Source organism: Erinaceus europaeus, chromosome X (assembly GCF_950295315.1).
Source record: "Erinaceus europaeus chromosome X, mEriEur2.1, whole genome shotgun sequence".
In the NCBI taxonomy this organism is placed as follows: Eukaryota; Metazoa; Chordata; class Mammalia; order Eulipotyphla; family Erinaceidae; genus Erinaceus; species Erinaceus europaeus.
Genome location: NC_080185.1, coordinates 62762715 through 62782523, shown reverse-complemented (window position 1 = coordinate 62782523; position 19809 = coordinate 62762715). Strand labels below are relative to the sequence as shown.

Here is a 19809-nt window from a genome sequence, read left to right as displayed (position 1 = left end):
ACTGTTACATATCACAGGGGTTGCTTTTCCAAGGAAAGTTAAATGTTCCCTTAATGTTAGCCAAGACTCCTTCTCCAGACAGTGCCTGAGTGGGAACTATGAAGACTTTACCCTGACTTTTTTCTCATATAATTCCTAAGCTTGAATAAACCCCCTTTCTGCACATTATCTTTCTTTAAACACAGAATAAGTTGTTTTGGTTTCATTTTACTAAATTCCAGTCAACTCCTAGGACTGCTTCCAGAAGTGAAATCGATAGGAATTTCTCTCTCTGAAGCTTTGTTTGTTCTACACATTTCCCAGTGAGTTGATTTGGTGTTACAGTGTCTGTGGATTTTAAAAGGCATGCTCAGACAGCTCTTAAGGAATATCCTACTGTAGATCCCTGTTCTGACATTATTTTATTATTTTTTCACATTCTAAAAGAGTAAAATCAATGCTGAGAGTTCATCAGACCAGTGGGTGAAATGGCTCGGCGCTCAGGCTGCCTAGCCTAGTCGATTTTGTCTTGGTCTCAGTATTCCTCTAACACCTTTTTCTTTAAAGGAACATTTCTCTATGTATACCCACGTCTGCTTTGCTACATTCTTTGTATGTCACTCATCTTTCTTCCACATGCATCTCTTTATTTGACAGATACAGTATGTAATTTTGATTTCTTGTTAGCCTTTTCTGTGTTTCTGACTTCTGAGAGTTTCATGCTTCATCTTCACTAACTGATGCAAGTTAAAGTTTGTAGTTCTCGGATTTATAACTGTGGCCTACTCAGAAGATTGCGGTATTCTCAAACTGATAAGCTCTTTCAGGGTTTTGTTATGTGCCAAGCTGAAGAAAGGCATAAGATCCCTTTGAGTGATGTGCCTAGCATTCTCCACAAGCAGGAAAGTATGGGTCACATGGAGGCCATTACCTAACATCAGTGTCCAACTGTGACTCTTCTTGTCAAATGAAAAAAAAATTATCTTTTTCATAAAAGGAATGGGGATGGAGGCGGGTGGGGGGCATAACAGAAAGAAAACAGTTACAAAAGTAAAACCACAGGTCTCTTCTCTTTCTTGCTCTGTCTTTTGATGGTGCATGTTTCACACTTGGGACTAGATTTCAGAGGACATGGAGGAGGGGAGGTAGAAGGGGAGGTTGCTGTCCCAGGAACAGAGTGAAGGAAGAGGTACATTTTTTTTAAAAGTACAAGTGGCCAATAACCCCAGGGGAAGATGCTGCCCCTTTCTGGTAATCAGAGGGAAGCAAACAACAACTAGGAGTTTCAACTAGCTGAGAAGAAAGAGTAGCAAGGCCTAGGATGGGGGAGGGAAGGGGGGCGGGCCTTTTTCTGCCGCACTGCTGGTGGGAGGGGAAATTGGGGACCCGAGTTGGTGGATGACGTAGATATCACGTGACAAAGAGCTGACGTGTGCAGAAGTCCTTCTTGTTCTGGTCGTTGTTCCCGTCTGAGTACCATCTCCTCACTTCCCTGAGGGCGAACGGGCCTGCAGCAGAGGGAAGGAAGAGTAGGGGAAGGAAATTGTCCCGGATCCCTGCAGGTCAGTGCCTGGGAGATTCCATTAAGTGGGGGTGGCTGAGTAGGGCGGAGACCGTCGCGGGTCCTGAGGCGCCTCTGTCGTCTTTCCCACTCGCTGCCTGCTTTCCTAGACATCTGTCCCGCCCGCAGCTCTTTCCAATGCTGCAAAATGGTGAGCGGTAGGGGAGGGAGGTGTTTGGGGGAAAGAGCCCAAGGATCGGAAGGTGGGAATCTCCTGTAATCCCGAAAGGGAGCTGTGGCCTGGGTGTTGGCCCCCAGGGCTCCAGGACAGTATCGGAGGGGAAAGGCTGGACATCGCGGGGCGGAGGGTGGTGAGCAGAGAGAGGTACTACGTGATGTGTCAGCAGAACACCCTGATGGGGGTAATAGCGGGGAGAAATCTTTGACAGTCAGGCCTACAAATTCGGAGTTTGAGGTTTTGAGGACTGGTCCGTCCACCAAACACTCAGTAGCGACTCTCGGGTCCCTCGTCTTTTTGCCGTCACGGTATTTTCCTGACCGCAGCTCTGCGTCTAGTGGGTCCGATCCCCTCCCGGGTTGCCAGTCTTTCGGTAAATTGCGGCACAGCGCCAGGCAAGAGAGGAAGACAATTAACCCGGATCTGTGAAGGTCGATTTGAAGGTAAAGCCATCTGGGGTCCGCAGAGGGACAGTGGTAGAGGGTGAGGAGAAACTAGCGATGCCAATAATCTAGGTTAGATCCGAGACTGAGTGTGTTTCTCACTCTCCCGGGACTGTGGTGAAATGGCGTGTGTGTGCGTGCTTGTGTGTGTGTGTCGCTGCGGTGGGGAGGGAGAAAGGGGGAGGCAGAGGGGAAGGGGGGATAAATGAAGGATGGGAAACCTATCAGACAGTTTGTTCCTAATCCTCCTCTCTCAACAGTACTTAGTCCTCATGTTTTCGATCTGTCATCCTGCAGGTCTGCTGTAGCAGGTGGCACCACTTGAAGCAAGGGAGGAAGTTTCCTCAGCTCCGTAGAGGTCGGTGTGGGCGTGGGAGCTGCCTGCAATGGGGGAGGAGTTGGGAATCCACTGCGGTTGGGCAGGCTCACCCAATCCTACCTTATTTCCTTAACAACCTTCCGTTTTAGGCTACTACAGAAGGGGCAAACATGTTTTGGACGGCATAGAAAGGTTAAAAACAAACAAACAAACAAAAACAACTAGCAAAACACACACACTAAAATAAATAAAGTGAAATAAAATAAAACCCTGGCTACCTGGAAGATGAATCATGAAACGTACAAATGTACAGTCAAGCCCTCACCCCTCGGTTCTCACTGGCTGTGTGCACTGCTGCACACAGCTAGCCTAGTTGGGCTTTGGGCATTGGGGCGTGGCACACCTCCAGGGGCAAGAAGCAGGGGTAAACTGCCTGACTTGGGGAGGTTAGTACACAGAATGCTACTCTCAGGGGACGCTCTAGGTTGGGTGGCTGGTCTCCTGCTGCCTTTATCTGGGCTTGGAAAGGCGAGATGAAGGGAAAGGATTTTTGTGAACAATTTGTATTTTCTCTACACCCTTATCTACTACACTCCTGTTCCTCAGGGCAACTCCCCTGCATGGGCTCACACCAAGTGAAGAGAAACTCAGACCCCTTTCTTTCCTCTACCCCTAGGTGCACCTCCATTATCAGCTGCTGGGGCCTTGAAGTGGCTGAAGACAATTGCTCTCCACAGCTTTGTAGCCAGATCCATAGCCTTCCTTCCCCCAGCCTGAGTGACTACTGTATTCCTTGGTCCCTGCTGTTGTCAGGGACGGTTGCATGGGCTACGCCAGGAAAGTAGGCTGGGTGACTGCGGGACTGGTGATTGGGGCTGGTGCCTGCTATTGCATTTATAGACTTACAAGGGGAAGAAAACAGAACAAAGAGAAGATGGCTGAGGGTGGATCTGGAGACATGGATGATGCTGGGGATTGTCCAGGGGCCAGGTACAATGACTGGTCTGATGATGATGACGACAGTAGTGACAGTAAGGGTATAGTGTGGTACCCACCTTGGGCCCGGATTGGGACTGAGGCTGGGACTAGAGCTAGGGCCAGAGCAAGGGCCAGGGCTACCCGGGCTCGTAGGGCCGTCCAGAAACGTGCTTCACCCAATTCAGATGATACTGTGCTCTCTCCTCAAGAACTGCAAAAAGTCCTTTGCTTGGTTGAAATGTCTGAAAAGCCTTATATTCTGGAAGCAGCTTTAATTGCTCTGGGTAACAATGCTGCTTATGCATTTAACAGAGATATCATTCGTGATCTGGGTGGTCTCCCAATTGTTGCAAAGATTCTCAATACTCGGGATCCCATAGTTAAGGAGAAGGCTTTAATTGTCTTGAATAACTTGAGTGTCAATGCTGAAAACCAGCGCAGGCTTAAGATATACATGAGTCAAGTGTGTGATGACACAATCACTTCTCGCTTGAACTCATCTGTGCAGCTGGCTGGACTAAGATTGCTTACAAATATGACTGTTACTAATGAGTACCAGCACATGTTTGCTAATTCCATTTCAGACTTTTTTCGTTTATTCTGCACTGGAAATGAAGAAACCAAATTTCAGGTTTTAAAACTCCTTCTGAATTTGGCTGAAAATCCTGCCATGCCAAGAGATCTGCTTAGGGCCCAAGTGCCATCTTCACTCTCTGCTCTCTTTAATAGAAAGGAGAACAAAGAGATTATTCTTAAACTTTTGGTCATATTTGAGAATATAGTTGACCATTTTAAGTGGGAAGAAAATGAACCTACTCAGAATCAGTTTAGTGAAGGTTCACTTTTTTTCTTTTTAAAGAGATTTCAAATGTGTGCTGATAAAATTCTGGGGATTGAAAGTCAACATGATTTTTTGGTGAAAGTCAAAGTGGGAAAATTCATGGCTAAAGTGGCTGAACATATGATCCTCAAAAACCAGGAATAGCTTCCTGATTTTGTAGTTTAGAAACAACACATATTGTACATTATTCCTTTTCCCCCATTGTGTTTATATGGTAAAGGAATCCTTTCAGCCACCAATTTTGATTAATGAACTTCATATTCAATCATCAACACAGATATTTATCCAAGTTGGTCTTCAGGTTTAAGCTGGATGAATAACTGTCACTACTAGTTCTGAAAACATTTGTTGCTTTTCATCTCACTGCTTAGATTGATTTTTTTACTGTTTCATTTGCATAAGTGACAGCAAACCAGTTCATCAGAAGTAAGCTCTTTTCTGTCATTGGCATTGGCTTCATTTGTGTATCATCAATAAAGTCTGTTAATGCTGAAAAGAAAAAAAATAGGTGGATTAAGAGAGAAAGCAACCATCCTTGCCCTTTGGTTTACGACCTAGATAGAAAGATAAGAGACATACATACAACAAGATAACTGAAAATATCTTCATTGTAAAATGTGTCCTGTCAGAGCACAGAGGAAGCACAGGCTTCTGTGGGATAGTTCAGCTATAGATTCACAGAGGAAGTGACCATTTGAAAAAAGTTCAGAACGGAGTAGGTGGTTAGAGCACTCTGGGATGAGACTGAATCACATATGTGATGATCAAGATGTGCTGTGAGAATGGTAAGAAGGTAGGCACTCTAATTCTAGGAGAGTAAGCCTGATCTGCTTAGAGCAGAGAGTTTAGGGAATGAAAGCCCTTGACTTTGGAAAGATAGTGAAGCCACTTTGTGAAAAGCTGTTTAAATATTATCCCACTATGCAAGAGCCACTAAGTATTTTTTGACTGAAAAAAAGTCATATAAATTCCTGCCCTCTCTTATTGTGCAGTGTCCATGAGGGTGTGGCAAAATGGACCCTTTCAAGACCTGGTGCTGGGCATGAGTTTACACTGGCACTCAATTTGTGGAAGCCCATTTGGTAGTAGGTATCATAAATTTTAAGATATACAAAACCTTTGTCTTAAGGACATAATTGGCCAAAAACTGTATGTATAAGTCCTAGCACTGTCTACAGTAGCAAAGTGTCAGAAACAACTTAAGTGACTAGTACATTGGGGTGGTTAAATTAAGGAATGTTTATACACTATATAATAAATATGTTGACAGTATCTATATTGCCAGGAAAAGATATTCATCATGCATTATTAAGAAAGGTGTTTAGACAGCAGTATCCATAGCATGACTCTTGTTTTTCTAAAATAATAAAGAATATCTTTAAATACACACTAAAATATCTGGGCTCAAAGACACCCAAATAACAGCACTTATCTTTGGGTAGAAGAATAACGAGCATTCTTTACCCGTTTGTTTTATTCAACTGTGTCTTATTTATCTGAAATGAATAATGATTTTAAGAAGTGCTTGAAAAAGAAAAGTATTTGGAATGAAACAAATGATTTATTAGAGCATGTACTGACTGGAAAAATACTTAGATAAAAATGAGATAAGTTGAAGTTTTTTTCTTTGAAATGATATATAAGTGGTGAAGATGGAGCTTGGCATGAAGATTCAATTAAATAATACATGCAAAATACTAAGAGTGTTTGGGCACATAGCAGTTTATCTAAAAAAAAGTGAGTATCATTAATTGCTTAGGAAACAGGACTGATTTTTTTTTCTGGTTGACTTTTGCCTGGGGCATTCTGCCATGTGTCGATGTCATTTAATAAATAATAATAACAACAATAAAGGTTAGCATTTATTAAGTAACTACTGTGTAGACTTCTGTCATTCCTGCAAGGCAACTTTAAAAAAAAATTTTCAAAGGAGCGAAATTTTCTTTTTTTCTGAGAACTCAAAAGCTTTTTTTAATTATTATTTTAATGAGACATGCACCAGCACCCGCAACATATTCTTAGTCCATTAGATGATGTTATTTTACTTTATATATGAAGAAAAGGTAAAATCTGCTCCTCAGTTGTGATATGGATTTAGCTCCCAATTTCCAGCACTTACTCTAATGTCTATAACAGATGATTGAGGAATAAAAATGTTAGTTTTCTTTTCCTTAACCCTACCCTTAAAACTAATGTTGAATGTGTTCCCTCACACATACATGAGTCTAGAGAGTCACCATACTCGTTACTTTAAACAGTTACATTTTAATTTTTGTTGCCATGTATGAAACCTAGGGGCAGTGATATAAATATGCATATATGCTTTGTCACTCAGCTACAACCCTAGCCCTTCAATGACAAGATTTTTAGAATCCTTGTTGAAAAGGGACTGAGAAAAAAGTATACTCATGATGGCAGGTCTCGTACTTGTGCTGCCAGCACATTTTATGTTGAATACCTGGTATTTAGAACTAAATCACTTTGACTCCAGGAAGTCTATGTGAGACAGAGGTGTGGCTGTCTTGTCCAGGCAGGCCATGAGGCCAAGTCACGCATTCGCTGATGCTTTCACATCAAAGTTGCCATTCTTGCTCACTTGGGAAAGGGCATGCTTCTAGGATTGTGGCCTTAAGTGACTGTGGAAGCTCATGTGAGCAGGTTGAAAGCAGTGGCCTCTTAAGAAAGGATGGCATCTCCTGGTAAACTGGGGGAATTAGAAACTTTCAGAGGCTATCTTGCTGTTTTTGGGTTTGTTCTCCTCTGATGGCTTTTGTAATATGTGTGGGTCTCCCCCAGTCAGATATGTTCAAAGGTGATTGTGCAAAGATGGAATGCAATAATCTTACAGCACAGTGTTTCAAGGCACCCAGAAAACTGGCTTTTATATTTTTTAAATTACATTTTATTTGCATTATTCCAAAAGTGTGTAGATTTAGCAAATTGATGTGGCTCAGGAAAATTTTGTGTTTTGCTTCTGCTTGGTTGATTTCTGTGCCAAGTTCCCTTGAGAATGACTTTTCTGGGAATGGCTGACTATTTTCAGTGTCATCTTTGCATCTTCATTTTACATCATGTCACCAGGTGAAGGTTTCCTCTGGTCTCTTTTTTAAACTGTGGTGTTTCTTCTTAGCCTTAAAACTCCTGGTCTTCCTTTCTCTGCTCTGCCCTGCCTTTGAGGATATTCTATTAAGCAGGATAAGTTTTTTTTTTTTTTTTTTTTACTTTTCAGAGTAGTTTATATGTACCCATACTTGACCCTCTCTGTCGGGTCTCTCTCAGGTATTTTGTTTAGTATTGGGCAATGTGTGAGGGCTAGGTATGAAAGCAGGGAGAGAGGAGGGAAAGGAAGTGTTATAGGGGGAGGGCAGTAACCTCACCCTGACAGATTCATGCAAATGCAATCAACTCACCTAGGAGAGTCAGTTAAGTGTAACACTCTGGTCCTGTTGATAATTTACATTTTAAAAATGAGAGACTTGATGTAATGAAAACATATTTTTTAAAGCTTAACACCTCTTGCTTATTGGACATTTTAAAATCATATCTACTATATTTTAATAATATTTATTTGTTTATTTGATAGCACGGTGAAGTTAAGAGGGGAAGGGGAGAAATACAGGGAGAGGGAAAGACACCCATAGCACTGCTTCGTGGCTAGTGAAGTTTTACCCTGCAGGTGGGGACTGGAAGCATGAACCTGATTCCTTGCATATTGTAACATATGCACTATACCAGGTATACCACTGCTCATGGTCCACTTATTGAACATTTCTAAGGTAACAGATGACATAAAATATGAAATCAGTTGGGATCCTCATAACATAGAAAACAGTAATTTTGTGTGTATATATATATATACAAATACATACATATATACATATATATACATATATATACATATAGAGAGAGAGAAGGAAGAGAGAGAGAGATGAGAGACAGTGGCTGACTGTTGTGCAGAACATTCATTCCCTAAGATCAGTCTGCATCAGAAACTGAACTATCATCAGAAAATTGTCTATTCAGTGACCAAGGAATCAGTACAAACTGATTTAACTAGTTAATGCTGTCAGTGGTACATTTGCTTCTGCTATAGGAATTAGGATGCTATGTAGGTAAAGCACATTCAATGTGCTAGAGCACATTTTCCTCTGGACACAATTTTGAATTTTGTTTGCTTAGAAATACTTTTTTACTTTTTATTTATAAAAAGGAAACACTGACAAAACCATAGGATAAGAGGGGTACAACTCCACACAATTCCCACCACCAAATCTCTGCATTTCATCCCCTCCCCAGATAGCTTTCCTATTCTTTAACCCTCTGGGAGTATGGACCCAAGGTCATTGTGGGATGCAGAAGATTAAAGGTCTGGCTTCTGTAATTGCTTCCCCGCTGAACATGGGCGTTGACAGGTTGATCCATACTCCCAGCCTGCCTCTCTCTTTCCCTCGTGGGGTAGGGCTATGGGCAAGTGGGGCTCCAGGACACATTGGTGGGGTTGTCTGTCCAGTGAAGTCTGGTTGGCATCATGCTATCATCTGGAACCTGGTGGCTGAAAAGATAGTTAAAACAAACAAACAAAAATAAAGCCAAACAAATTGTTGGTCAATCATGAACCTAAAGGCTGGAATAGTGCAGATGAAGAGTTGACTGTAAACTCCACTGATTTGATGTGATCTGGGTCCCATATTCAGCTTAGGAGTCTATGTGACCTCTGCAGTCCTGTGTATCCCAGCTCACATTCTGTGGTCATGAGTAGGAATGTTCCAAGCTGCCCCAATTTCAGGACCCATCTTCCTCAAGTGTATCATAGAGTATGTTGTCCATCCTCCCTTCAGAGGATAGAACATTCTCTACCATTATTGATCCAAGTTGAGGGCAAGGTCCTATGGGGGCCCACAAAGGGGCCTGTTTTGTTGATCCTGACAGAGATGACTGGTAACAATGGAGCTCTCTGGATTTATTTGAGGTCTAGGCCTATCATGTCTGTTTGGGAATCTCAGAACTCCCTGAATAAGGCCCCAGATGATGGGGTGGCCTGATAGTGACTAAAGAGTCATTGTTAAAGTATGCCAGTCTCTTGCCCTTATTCAGCTTTTGCAGTCCTTGCTTTGCTAAGGTTAGCTTTGGAGTGAGAGAACTGTAATAGGAAGTATGTGAGGAGGGTATCTACGTCTAAGTGGACACTATTTCATTATGAACTTGATACTGACTCACTAAAGACTATTGTGTATTCTTTGCTTTCAGGTATATATTTTGCCCTAATTTATGGATACATGTGAACATATGCTCTATCTCATGGGACCTGGTCTATATCTAGGGTTTGGGACTATGTTAGGAAGTGAACCACCTGAAATGGAATTAAAGAATCCTGTGAAAAGATAGGTCTCAAAAAAAAAAAAAAGAAAAGAAAAGATAGGTCTCACCGGAGTAATGAGGCTGAAGGGTTGACCTTCCATGCCTGATGTCTCTGGACACAGTCTGAAGTGAAGCATGCTGAGGTGGTACTCCTTGTGTTAATTAGGTTGAGATCGGCGGATGCAGAAATGAATTCTCTCAATTCATTTGGTATGAATTGAGAGAAGCATGCAGGAAAGTCAGCCCCACCTGAGAGGTTCCAGGACTGGGGGAAATATAGGCTCTATAGATGAAGTGTGAGGTTCCTGCTGTCTTAGGGTTTAAGAAGACAATAGTTAGTTATTGCTATAATCAAATTATTTGACAATTAGGTTAACTTTTAAATATCCATGTGTTAGGATTTGTTTAGGATCATACACAACATCACCATAATTTATGTCCTTTGACATTATTTGTATATAGCTGTGCCACTGGTTGCTTCTGTTCTCCCTGGTCTAAGCTTTTAAGAAGAGTCAACATATCAAAGACTCAGCCTATGTATTAAAAAGACTCAGTCTGTGCTTTAAAAAGTTTGAGATATTCGATCAATTTTCCCTTCTCATATTAATTATATAGTGATTTATATGACTACATATTGAGTGTACATAACCACCATTCCCACCACCAAAAGACTGTGTCCCATCCCATACCCCTCACCCCTGCCTGGTGAAGCCAAACATCCACCCTCATGCTCCACCCAGAGTTTTTACTTTGGTGCTCTACTCCAAATTCAGTCAAATCCTACTTTTAGTTTCCTTTTCTGTTATTCTTTCTCCACTTCTGTTTATGAGTGGGATGATCCATACTCATTTTTGTCTTTCTGACTTAGCTCTCTTAACATAATTTCTTCTAGCTCCATCCAAGATGGATCAGAGAAGGTGGGTTCATTGTTCTTAATGGCTATTTAGTATTCCATTGTGTATATATACCACAGATTTCTCAGCCACTCATCTGTTGTTGGGCACCTGGGTTGCTACCAGGTTTTAGCTATTATGAATTGTGCTGCTATGAACATAGGTGTATACATATCTTTTTGGTTGGGTGTTATGGAATCCTTGGGGTATATCCCCAAGAGAGGAATTACTGGGTAGTATGGAAGGTCCATGTCTAGCCTTGTGAGAGTTCTCCAGACTGCTCTCCACAGAGACTGAACTAGTGTACATTCCCACCAGCAGTGCAGAAGGGTTCCTCTGTCCCCACAGCCTCTGCAGCATTTGTTGCTGCTGTCCTTTTTGATGTATGCCATTCCCACAGAGGTTAGGTGGTATCTCAATGTTGTCTTTATTTGCATTTCTCTGGCAATCAGCGACCTGGAGCAATTTTTCATGTGTTTGTTAGCCTTTTGGATCTCTTCTGTAGTGAGTGTTCTGTTCATATCCTCTGCCCATTTTTGGATGGGGTCATTTGCTTTTTTGGTGCTAAGTTTGCTAAGCTCTTTATATATTTTGGTGATTAGTCTCTTGTCTGATGTATGGCATGTGAAGATCTTCTCCCGGTCTGTGAGGGGTCTCTTTGTGTGATAGTTTCTTTGGCTGTGCAGAAGCTTTTCAATTTTATGTAGTCCCATTGATTTTTTTCTGATTTAGTCTTCCTTGAAATTGTGTTTGTTTCATCAAAGATATCCTTGAGGTTTAGGTGGGAAGGTGTTCCTACAATGTTTTCCTCTAAATATTTGATAATTTCTGGTCTAGCATCCAGGTCCTTGTTCCATTTGGAGTTGATACGAAAGTCTGATCTTCGTGTTACAGATGCTTTAATTTTTGACATTTGTGCACTGATAAATATGTCATGTATATAATTATGTTTATTTAGATGGATGCAGTCATATTTAAGGGAGTTTTAAGGTATTCATAAGAGCGTGAAATTTTTTTTAACAACTAAAATGAGTCCCAGATATATTTACTTCAACTTATAGAGAGGAAATGATATTCTCTGTGGAAGAAAGTCATATTATGCTCTTTTTTTGAAGAATGAGAGGTGGGTCCTACTGGGCACTTAATTACCATGCTAACACAGATTCTGTTTTTTTTTTTTTGTACCCAAGAAATAATTTTTCACAATGAACTCTACTTTAATCTTCATTGTGTTTTCTTAAATTATAGAAGTTATTCATACCTATTAAAAGTTAAATCAAGGAGGCCAGGAGGTAGCTCAGTGGCCAAGCACAAGGACCAATGTAAGGATCCAGCTTTGAGCCACCAGCTCCCCACCTGCAGGGGGGTTGCTTCACAAGCTGTGAAGCAGGTCTGCAGGTGTCTGTCTCTCACCATCTCTTCCACTCCTCTCTTGATTTTTCTCTGTCCTATCCAATAACAACAATAGCAATGACAACAATAACAACAGCAACAACAAGGGTAACAAAAATGGGAAAAATGGCCTCCAGGAGCAGAGGATTCCTGGTGCAGGCACCAAGACCCAGAGATGACCCTGGGGGCAAAATAAATAAATAAATAAATAAATAAATAAATATTAAATGAAAAACATGTTAGAGCAGAAAAAAATGTCTTCTTTTCATCCATCTTTAGAGTTACCTATTATTACCTATCTGCAGTTTTGATAGAAAGTGAGCACACGGGGCTGGGTGGTGGTGCACCTGGTTGAGTGCACATTTTACAATGCGCAAGGACCCAGGTTTAAGTCCCCAGTCTCCACCAGCAGGGGGAAAGCTTTGCAAGTGGTGAAGCAGGTGTCTTTTTTTCTCTCTCCCTGTCTATCTCCCCTTGTTCTCTCAGTTTCAGGCTGTCTCTATCCAACAAATAAAGATAACAAAAATAAGATAAGAAAACCTTAAAAACGAAAAGTGAGCTCAGTACTAATATATTGTTTCACAGCTTTCATTTTACTTAGAGTGTGTTATGTGCACAAAAGAAACCAATACCGAAACAAAGAGACCCCTCACAGAATAGGAGATCTTTACATGTTATCCATCAGACAAGAGGGCAATAACCAAAATATATAAAGTGCTCACTAAACTCAATAAGAAAACAAATGACCCCATCCAGAAATGGGAAGAGGACATGGACAGAGTATTCACCACATGGGCAGGGAGATAGCATAATGGTTATGTAGAAAGACTCTTGTCTGAGACTCTGACATTCCAGGTTAAATTTCTTGCACCACCAGAAACCAGAGCTGAGCAGTGCTCTGGTAAAAAAAAAATCACCACAGAAGAGATCCGAAAGGCCAAAAAACATATGAAAAAATGCTCCAAGCCATTGATTGTCAGAGAAATGAAAATAAACACAACAATGAGATACCACTTCATTCTTGTGAGAATGCCATACATCAGAAAACATATCCACAACAAATGCTGGAGAGGTCATAAGGACAAAAGAACCCTCCTGCACTGCTGGTGGGAATGTAAATTAGTTCAACCCCTGTGGAGAGCAGTCTGGAGAACTCTCAGAAAGCTAGAAATGGTCCTACCCTATGATCCTGCAATTCTTCTCCTGGGTATATATACTAAGGAACAAAACACGCCCATCTAAAAAAATTGTGTATACCTATGTTCATAGCACAATTTGAAATAGCCAAAACCTGGAAGCAACCCAGGTGCCCAACAACAGATGAGTGGCTGAGCAAGTTGTGGTATATATATACAATAGATTACTACTCGGCTATTAAAAATGGTGATTTCACCATTTTCAGTCCATATTGGATGGAACTTGAAGAAATCATGTTTAGTGAAATAAGTCAGAAGCAGAATAATGAATATGGGATGATCTCACTCACAGGCAGATGTTGAAAAACAAGATCAGAAGAGAAAACACTAAACAGAACTTGGAATGAAATTGGCATATTGCACCAAAGTAAAAGACTCTGGGGTGGGCTGGCGGGGAGGGTTCAGGTCCTGGAACATGATGACAGAGGACCTAGTAGGGGTTGTATTGTTATGTGGAAAACTGGGAAATTTTATGCATAAATAAATTATTGTATTTACTGTCAACTGTAAAACATTAATCCTCTAATAAAGAAAAATGTATGTGCAGCCTTTCATGTTCAAATCATTTAAATACTTTTGAATTTTTAAGAGTTAGCCTTTTCTGCTTGTAAAGTGTCTTCTCTGCAGGTGGGGAGTGGGGGGCTCAAACCAGGATTCTTGTGCAGGTCCTTGCACTTCACTAAACCAGTGTGCCACCACTCAGCCCCCTGTAAAACAATGTAATAAGAAAACAATTAGCATGTAATCTCATTTACTTACTCTAGCTTTCATTTCTTATGCCCAGGAGATTGAGTCTCCTACAAAGTTTCACCAGTGTTTTCTTCTATAAATTTTAAAGTTTATGGTCTATTATCTAGATCATTAATCCATTTTGATTTGACCTTCTTGTATGGTGTTAAGTGGTCTAGTTTTACTTTTATACACGAGGCTGTCTAATTTTCCCAGAACCACTATAGAACCATCTGTTCCAGAGACCTTCTCTATCCCATTGAATGGTTTTGGACACTTTGTCATATATTAGGTGGTTGTATATGTGTGGGTTTATTTCTGAGCTTTTGTTTCTGCTCCACTGATCCAAGTACCCATTTTTATTCCAGTACCATGCTGTTTGCTTATTAATGCTTTGTAGTATAAACTGAAGTTTGGGAGTGTGGTACCTCCATACTTTTTCTTCTTTCTCAGATGTACTTTGGCAATTTGTGACCTTTTGTGGTTCCACACAAATCTTTGGACAAGTTGTTCAATTTGCTTAAGAAATGCCATTGGAAGGGGTCCAGCAGTAGCATAGCGGTTTAAACGTACATGGAGTGAATCGCAAGGACCTGATTAAGGATCCTGGTTTGAGCCCCAGCTCCCCACCTGCGGGGGGTTGGCTTCACAAGTGGTGAAACAGACCTGCAGATGTCTATCTTTCTCTCCCCTTCTCAGCCTTCCCCTCCTCTCTCCATTTCTCTCTGTCCTATCCAACAACAACGACATCAATAACAACAATAATAATAACTACAAAGATAAAAAAGGCATCAAAAGGGAAAAATAGCCTTCAGGAGCAGTGGATTCTTGGTGCTGGCACTGAGCCCCAGCAATAACCCTGGACGCAAAAAAAAAAAAATGCTATTGGGATTTCGATAGGGATTGCATTGAAATTGTAGATTGAATTTGGTAGGATCATTTAATAATGCTTGAGTCTTTTCTTTTTCCTCTGATTCCATGTTTGCATTCAGAAATACCACAAATTTATGTGTATTTTGTATCCTGCTAGCTACTCTACTGAATTTATTAATTATTTCCAGTAGTTTTTTTTTTTTTTTGGTAGAGTCTTTGGGGTTTTCTAGGTCTAATATAATGTCATTAGCAAAGAGTGATCATTTGATTTCTTCTTTTCCAATTTGTATACCTTTGATATATCTTTCTTGTCTGATAGTAGTGGTGAGGACATTGAGAACCATGTTGAACAACAATGGATATATTGGACATCCTTGTTCCCAATTTTAGGGAGAAAGCTTTCAATTTTTTCCCATTGAAAATTATGTTAGCTGTGATTTTGCCATAAACAGTTTTTATTATGTTGAGGAATGGTCTTTGTATTCCCATTTTCTTGAAGGCCTTTATCATAAATGGGTGTTGGATCTTGTAAAATGTGTTTTTGGCATCAATTGATATGATGTTTCTTTTTGTTGATCTGATTAATCCTATTGATTGATTTGCAGATGTGGAACCGTCCCTGCTTCCCAGGGATGAATACCACTTGGTCTTGGTAAATTATTCTCTTGATATGTTTTTGGATTCAATCTGCCAAGATATTGTTCAGGATCTTTGCATCATGGTTCATCAGGGATATAAGTTGATAGTTTTCTTCCTGGTAGAGTCCTTCCTTGCTTTGGGCATCAAAGTGATGTGTACCTCACACAACATGTTTGGTGGTGTTTACCCTTCTACAATTTTCTAGAATAGTTTGAGAAAAATACAAGTTAGATCTTCTTCAAAAATCTTATAGAATTCATTAGTAAAACTGTTTGGACCTGTATTTTTTTATTTTGGGGGAGATTTTTTGATGACTGACTCAAATTCTAAGCAGGATGCACCATAGATAAGGGCTTCAATTTCCTTGTTTATATATATTTATTAGGGAGGGGAGTTTTTTTTTTTCTGAGTCAGTGACTCTGAGGTCAATATAGCGTCTCCTTGCTGTTGTTCCAGCCTCTGTGGGGCAACAGTATTGGAAACTCGAGAAGTCACAGTTGTTAAATTGTTGAGTTCTTAGGTGATTTTTTTTAAGCAGTTCTTTGTTGCCTAAAGTTGGATCTAGAAGTGGTGTGGCTCAGCTGTCAATCTTCCAATTTAGTGCCATCCTCAAGCACCGATTTTGAGTCCTGGGAATTGGTCCCTCACCTCTGTTCCATCCACAAACCATATGCGTCTGTTCTCACCTGTGTCTTAGATGGTTTCCTTTTTTTCCCTTTTAACAGTTGTTTCTTTGACTCAGACCCAGAAGTGGTGTGCCTTAGCTATTACTCTCCCAGTTAGGTGCCATCCATTCCTGAATATCACATTTTAGTTCCAAAAATCTCTCCATAATCCCTTTTCTGTCCAAGAACCACGTGTGTCTGTACTCACCTGTGGCTTGGTAAGTTTCTGAAGAGATCCTGGTCATATTACACTGATTTTTCAGGTGATTTTTTGTTACTGATTTAATAATGACTAACAAGATTGTAGGATAAGAGGGGGTACAATTCCACACAATTCCCACAACCAGAGTTCCATATCCCATTGGAAGTTTCCCTATTCTTTTTCCCTCTGGAAGTATGGACCAAACATTTTTATGGGGAGCAGAAGGTAGAAGTCATTGGCCCTTTATAACAAAAATAGGCCTACTAACTATATACAAAATGGAGACACCCAAACTTTCATCTGCAGTATTCCAGCCTTTAGGTCCATGATTAGTCAATAATTTGTTTGGCTTTATATGTTAACTCTTTTCAGCCACCAGGTTCCAGATGCTAACATGATGCCAACCGGACTTCCCTGGGCAGATGACCCCACCAATGTATCCTGGAGCCCTGCTTCCCCAGAGCCCCGCTCCACCAGGGAAACAGAGAGACAGGCTGGAAGTATGGATCGACCTGTCAACACCCATGTTCAGTGGTGAAACAATTACAGAAGCCAGACCTCCACTTTCTGCACCCCATAATGTCCCTTGGTGTATGATCCCAGAGGGATAAAGAATAGGAAAGCTATAAGGGGATGGGATGGGATATGGAGTTCTGGTGGTAGGAATTGTTTGGAGTTGTACCTCTCTTATCCTATGATTTTTGTTAGTGTTTCCTTTTTATAAATAAAAATTATATATACATATATATAACTAACACAACAACAACAACAATAATAACAATAATAAAAAAAGATAACAGTGAGGCTGAAAACTGCTACCTAAGTCAAGAAAAGTGAGCACAGAGACCAGCATCCTGGAGTATTAGTGTCTTTTAATAGCATTTTGTAATTTCCTCCACAAAGCTCTTTCCATTGTGGCAGAGGCTGTTACTGGTCTCTAATATCCATTTCATCTGCTTCTTCTTTGGCACTCAGCTCAATGACAGTGTTCAGTGTCCCTTGTAATTGAGTGCAGCTATCAGACTGTGTTCTGACCAGTGAATTGTGGCATAAATGATACGTATCACTTTCATATTTCTCCTCATAAAACCTCTTCATGCGTTATCTGTGCTCCTTTCCTATCCACCATGAAAATGAAGAATACTAAGTACGCAGAGAAAAGTGGAATAGCCTTTTGGTAAGGGTACAGGGACATAAGAACAGCAACACACAAGAATGATTAGAGTTTAGATGGGTGCTGCTATTAGGTTACAACCTAGCAGTACTTAATCATAGTCACCACATTACCACGTGTTCAACAATTCCATATGTATATGTATGTACATAGTCTTATGTAGGTCCATAGGGAGCATGAATGAGGGTTTTCAACATTATGTTTGGGATAGTAAAAGATTTAAGCATTACAGATTTCATTTTTAAGTACATGAAGAAGGAAATTACAGTAGATGAATACAGTGGCACATCACCATGGCACACCCACAGTTTAAGACTACATATGTGATATATGCTTAGTAATATGAATAATTCTTCTGAAAAATCTTCTGTTGAAAGGGAAAGAACAGATTAAGGATCATAGCCACATATCACTAAATTAAAATTTTTACCCATACTGTAAGTTTTCAAATAATTTAGACAAAAATATATGCACATCAAATATATTAGAATGGCTGCTTATGGGAAGGAGAGTTAAACTGAATATAGAGATAAAGAACACAAAGTAGTAGATGAACGGATAAAGAAAAAATATATATATTTTTAAAAAGATTTGTTTATCTAACAGAGAGGAGGAAGAAGAGAGAAAAATCAGAGTAACACTCTGGCACATACAGTACCAAGGATTGAACTCTGCCACAACTTCATACTTGAGAGTTTTACCCACTGTACTGCTTGCCCCTCACCCATGAGGAAAAAAAAATCTTTCTTTAAAAAAATTACTTTCCCTTTTTCTCTCTTTTTTAATTTTTAAAAATCTTTGTTTATTTGATAGCCAGAAATTGAGAGGGAAGGGGTAATAGGGAGAAAGACAGAGACACCTGCAGCCCTTCTTCACTACTTGCAAAACTTTCTACCATGTAGGTGGAGACCGGGGGGAGGGGGGGCTCGAACCAGGTCCTTGTGCTTTGTAGTATGTGCGATCAAACTGCTGAGCCACCACTCGCCCCCCCCCAAAGTCTCTTGTTTAAAAATATTATTTAGTTATTATTGAATAGAGGCCGAGAAAAATTGAGAGGCTGGGGGAGATAGGAAGGGAGAGGGGAAACAGAAAGACACGCAGCCTAGCTTCACCACTTGTGAAGCATTCCCCCTGCAGGTGGGTACCAAGGGCTTAAACCTGGGTCCTTGAGCATTGTAATGTGTGCACTTAACCAGATGTGCCACTACCTTCCCCTAAAAAAATGTTTTGATTAGATCAGTGCGAATGGTATGATAAAGTGGAAAGAATATAGTTAATGTTATCATCATCTCAGCCCCACCCACATTAATGAGGAAAATAATCTATAAATGTAAGTAAAATAAAAGACTAAAATTGTTTAAAAGTATGTGCATGATCTTTTCTACCTACCTTCTCATCCTGTAAAACATTTAAATTGTGGGCATATTTTTCTTCTATACAAACACTAAGCTAGAAGAAGAAATCTGGAAATCAATTCTTTTTACTATAGCAACAAAAATAATCAAGTATCTAAGAATAAACTTAACAAAGGAAGTGAAAGACGTGTACACTGAAAATTATGAGTCACTATGAAAAGAAATAAAGATACAAATAAATGGAAAAGATGTCAGTGTTCAGAAATTGGAAGAATTCACAGCATCAACATGACTGTCCTACCCATAGCAATCCCTATGAAAGTCCCACCAAATTTCCTCAAGGGAATAGAACGAAAGCTGCTAAAGTTTATCTGGAACCAGAAAATACCTGTGATTATCAAAGAAATCTTCAGGAATTGAATAAGACAGAAGGCATCACACTTCTTGCTGTTAAATTACACTAAAGGACTGTAGTACTCAAATCTGTCTGGTACTGGGGCAAAAAATAGATACATACCAAGGGCATAGAATTTAAAGCCCACTAACAAGCTGCCATATCTATGGGCAACTAATTTTTGACAAAACACTAAATGGGGAAAGAAGAGTCTCTTCAACACATGGTGTTGGAAAAAGTGGTTGGAATGGTCAGATGAGTGAAATAGGAATACCACATATCACCATGCAAAAAGGTTAATTCCAAATGGATCAATGATATGGATGTTAGAGAAGAAACCATCAAATATATAGAAGAACACATTGGCAGAACACTTCATGATGTATGCTTGAACCCTGGTCCTTGTTCATGGTAATGTGCATTCAACTGGGTGTGCCACCCCATAACTCCTAATTCTTTTATCTTATATCAGACAGGAAATAGATATTACCGTTAAGAAATTAATCATCCAATGTAAGAAGGTAGAAAGATTAACAGCATAAAATAAAGACAGAAGAATGAATAAAAAAGCAAGAACAAAAATAGATGACCAAGTGAACAAGAATATATTATACAGACCTGAGAAAGCCAAGCACTGGTC

At 40.2% G+C, this 19809-nt stretch overlaps 2 protein-coding genes across 2 annotated transcripts in view; both read left to right on the top strand.

Annotated features, from left to right (window-relative positions):
- The first annotated feature begins 1382 nt into the window (after positions 1–1382).
- ARMCX3 (armadillo repeat containing X-linked 3) lies at positions 1383–6172 on the top strand. Its single transcript, XM_007538011.3, has 4 exons — positions 1383–1541; positions 2045–2161; positions 2459–2519; positions 3157–6172. Exon 4 carries the CDS (start codon positions 3304–3306, stop codon positions 4441–4443), a length of 1140 nt encoding a protein of 379 aa, XP_007538073.1. The 5' UTR covers positions 1383–1541; positions 2045–2161; positions 2459–2519; positions 3157–3303; the 3' UTR covers positions 4444–6172.
- A 500-nt stretch (positions 6173–6672) lies between these two features.
- The window catches only part of TCEAL6 (transcription elongation factor A like 6), a 444729-nt gene continuing 431592 nt past the window's right edge, over positions 6673–19809 (top strand). The window contains exon 1 of the mRNA XM_060183463.1: positions 6673–6676. The gene's annotated coding sequence lies outside the window, so the exon portion shown is untranslated. The remainder of the gene's footprint in view (positions 6677–19809) is intronic.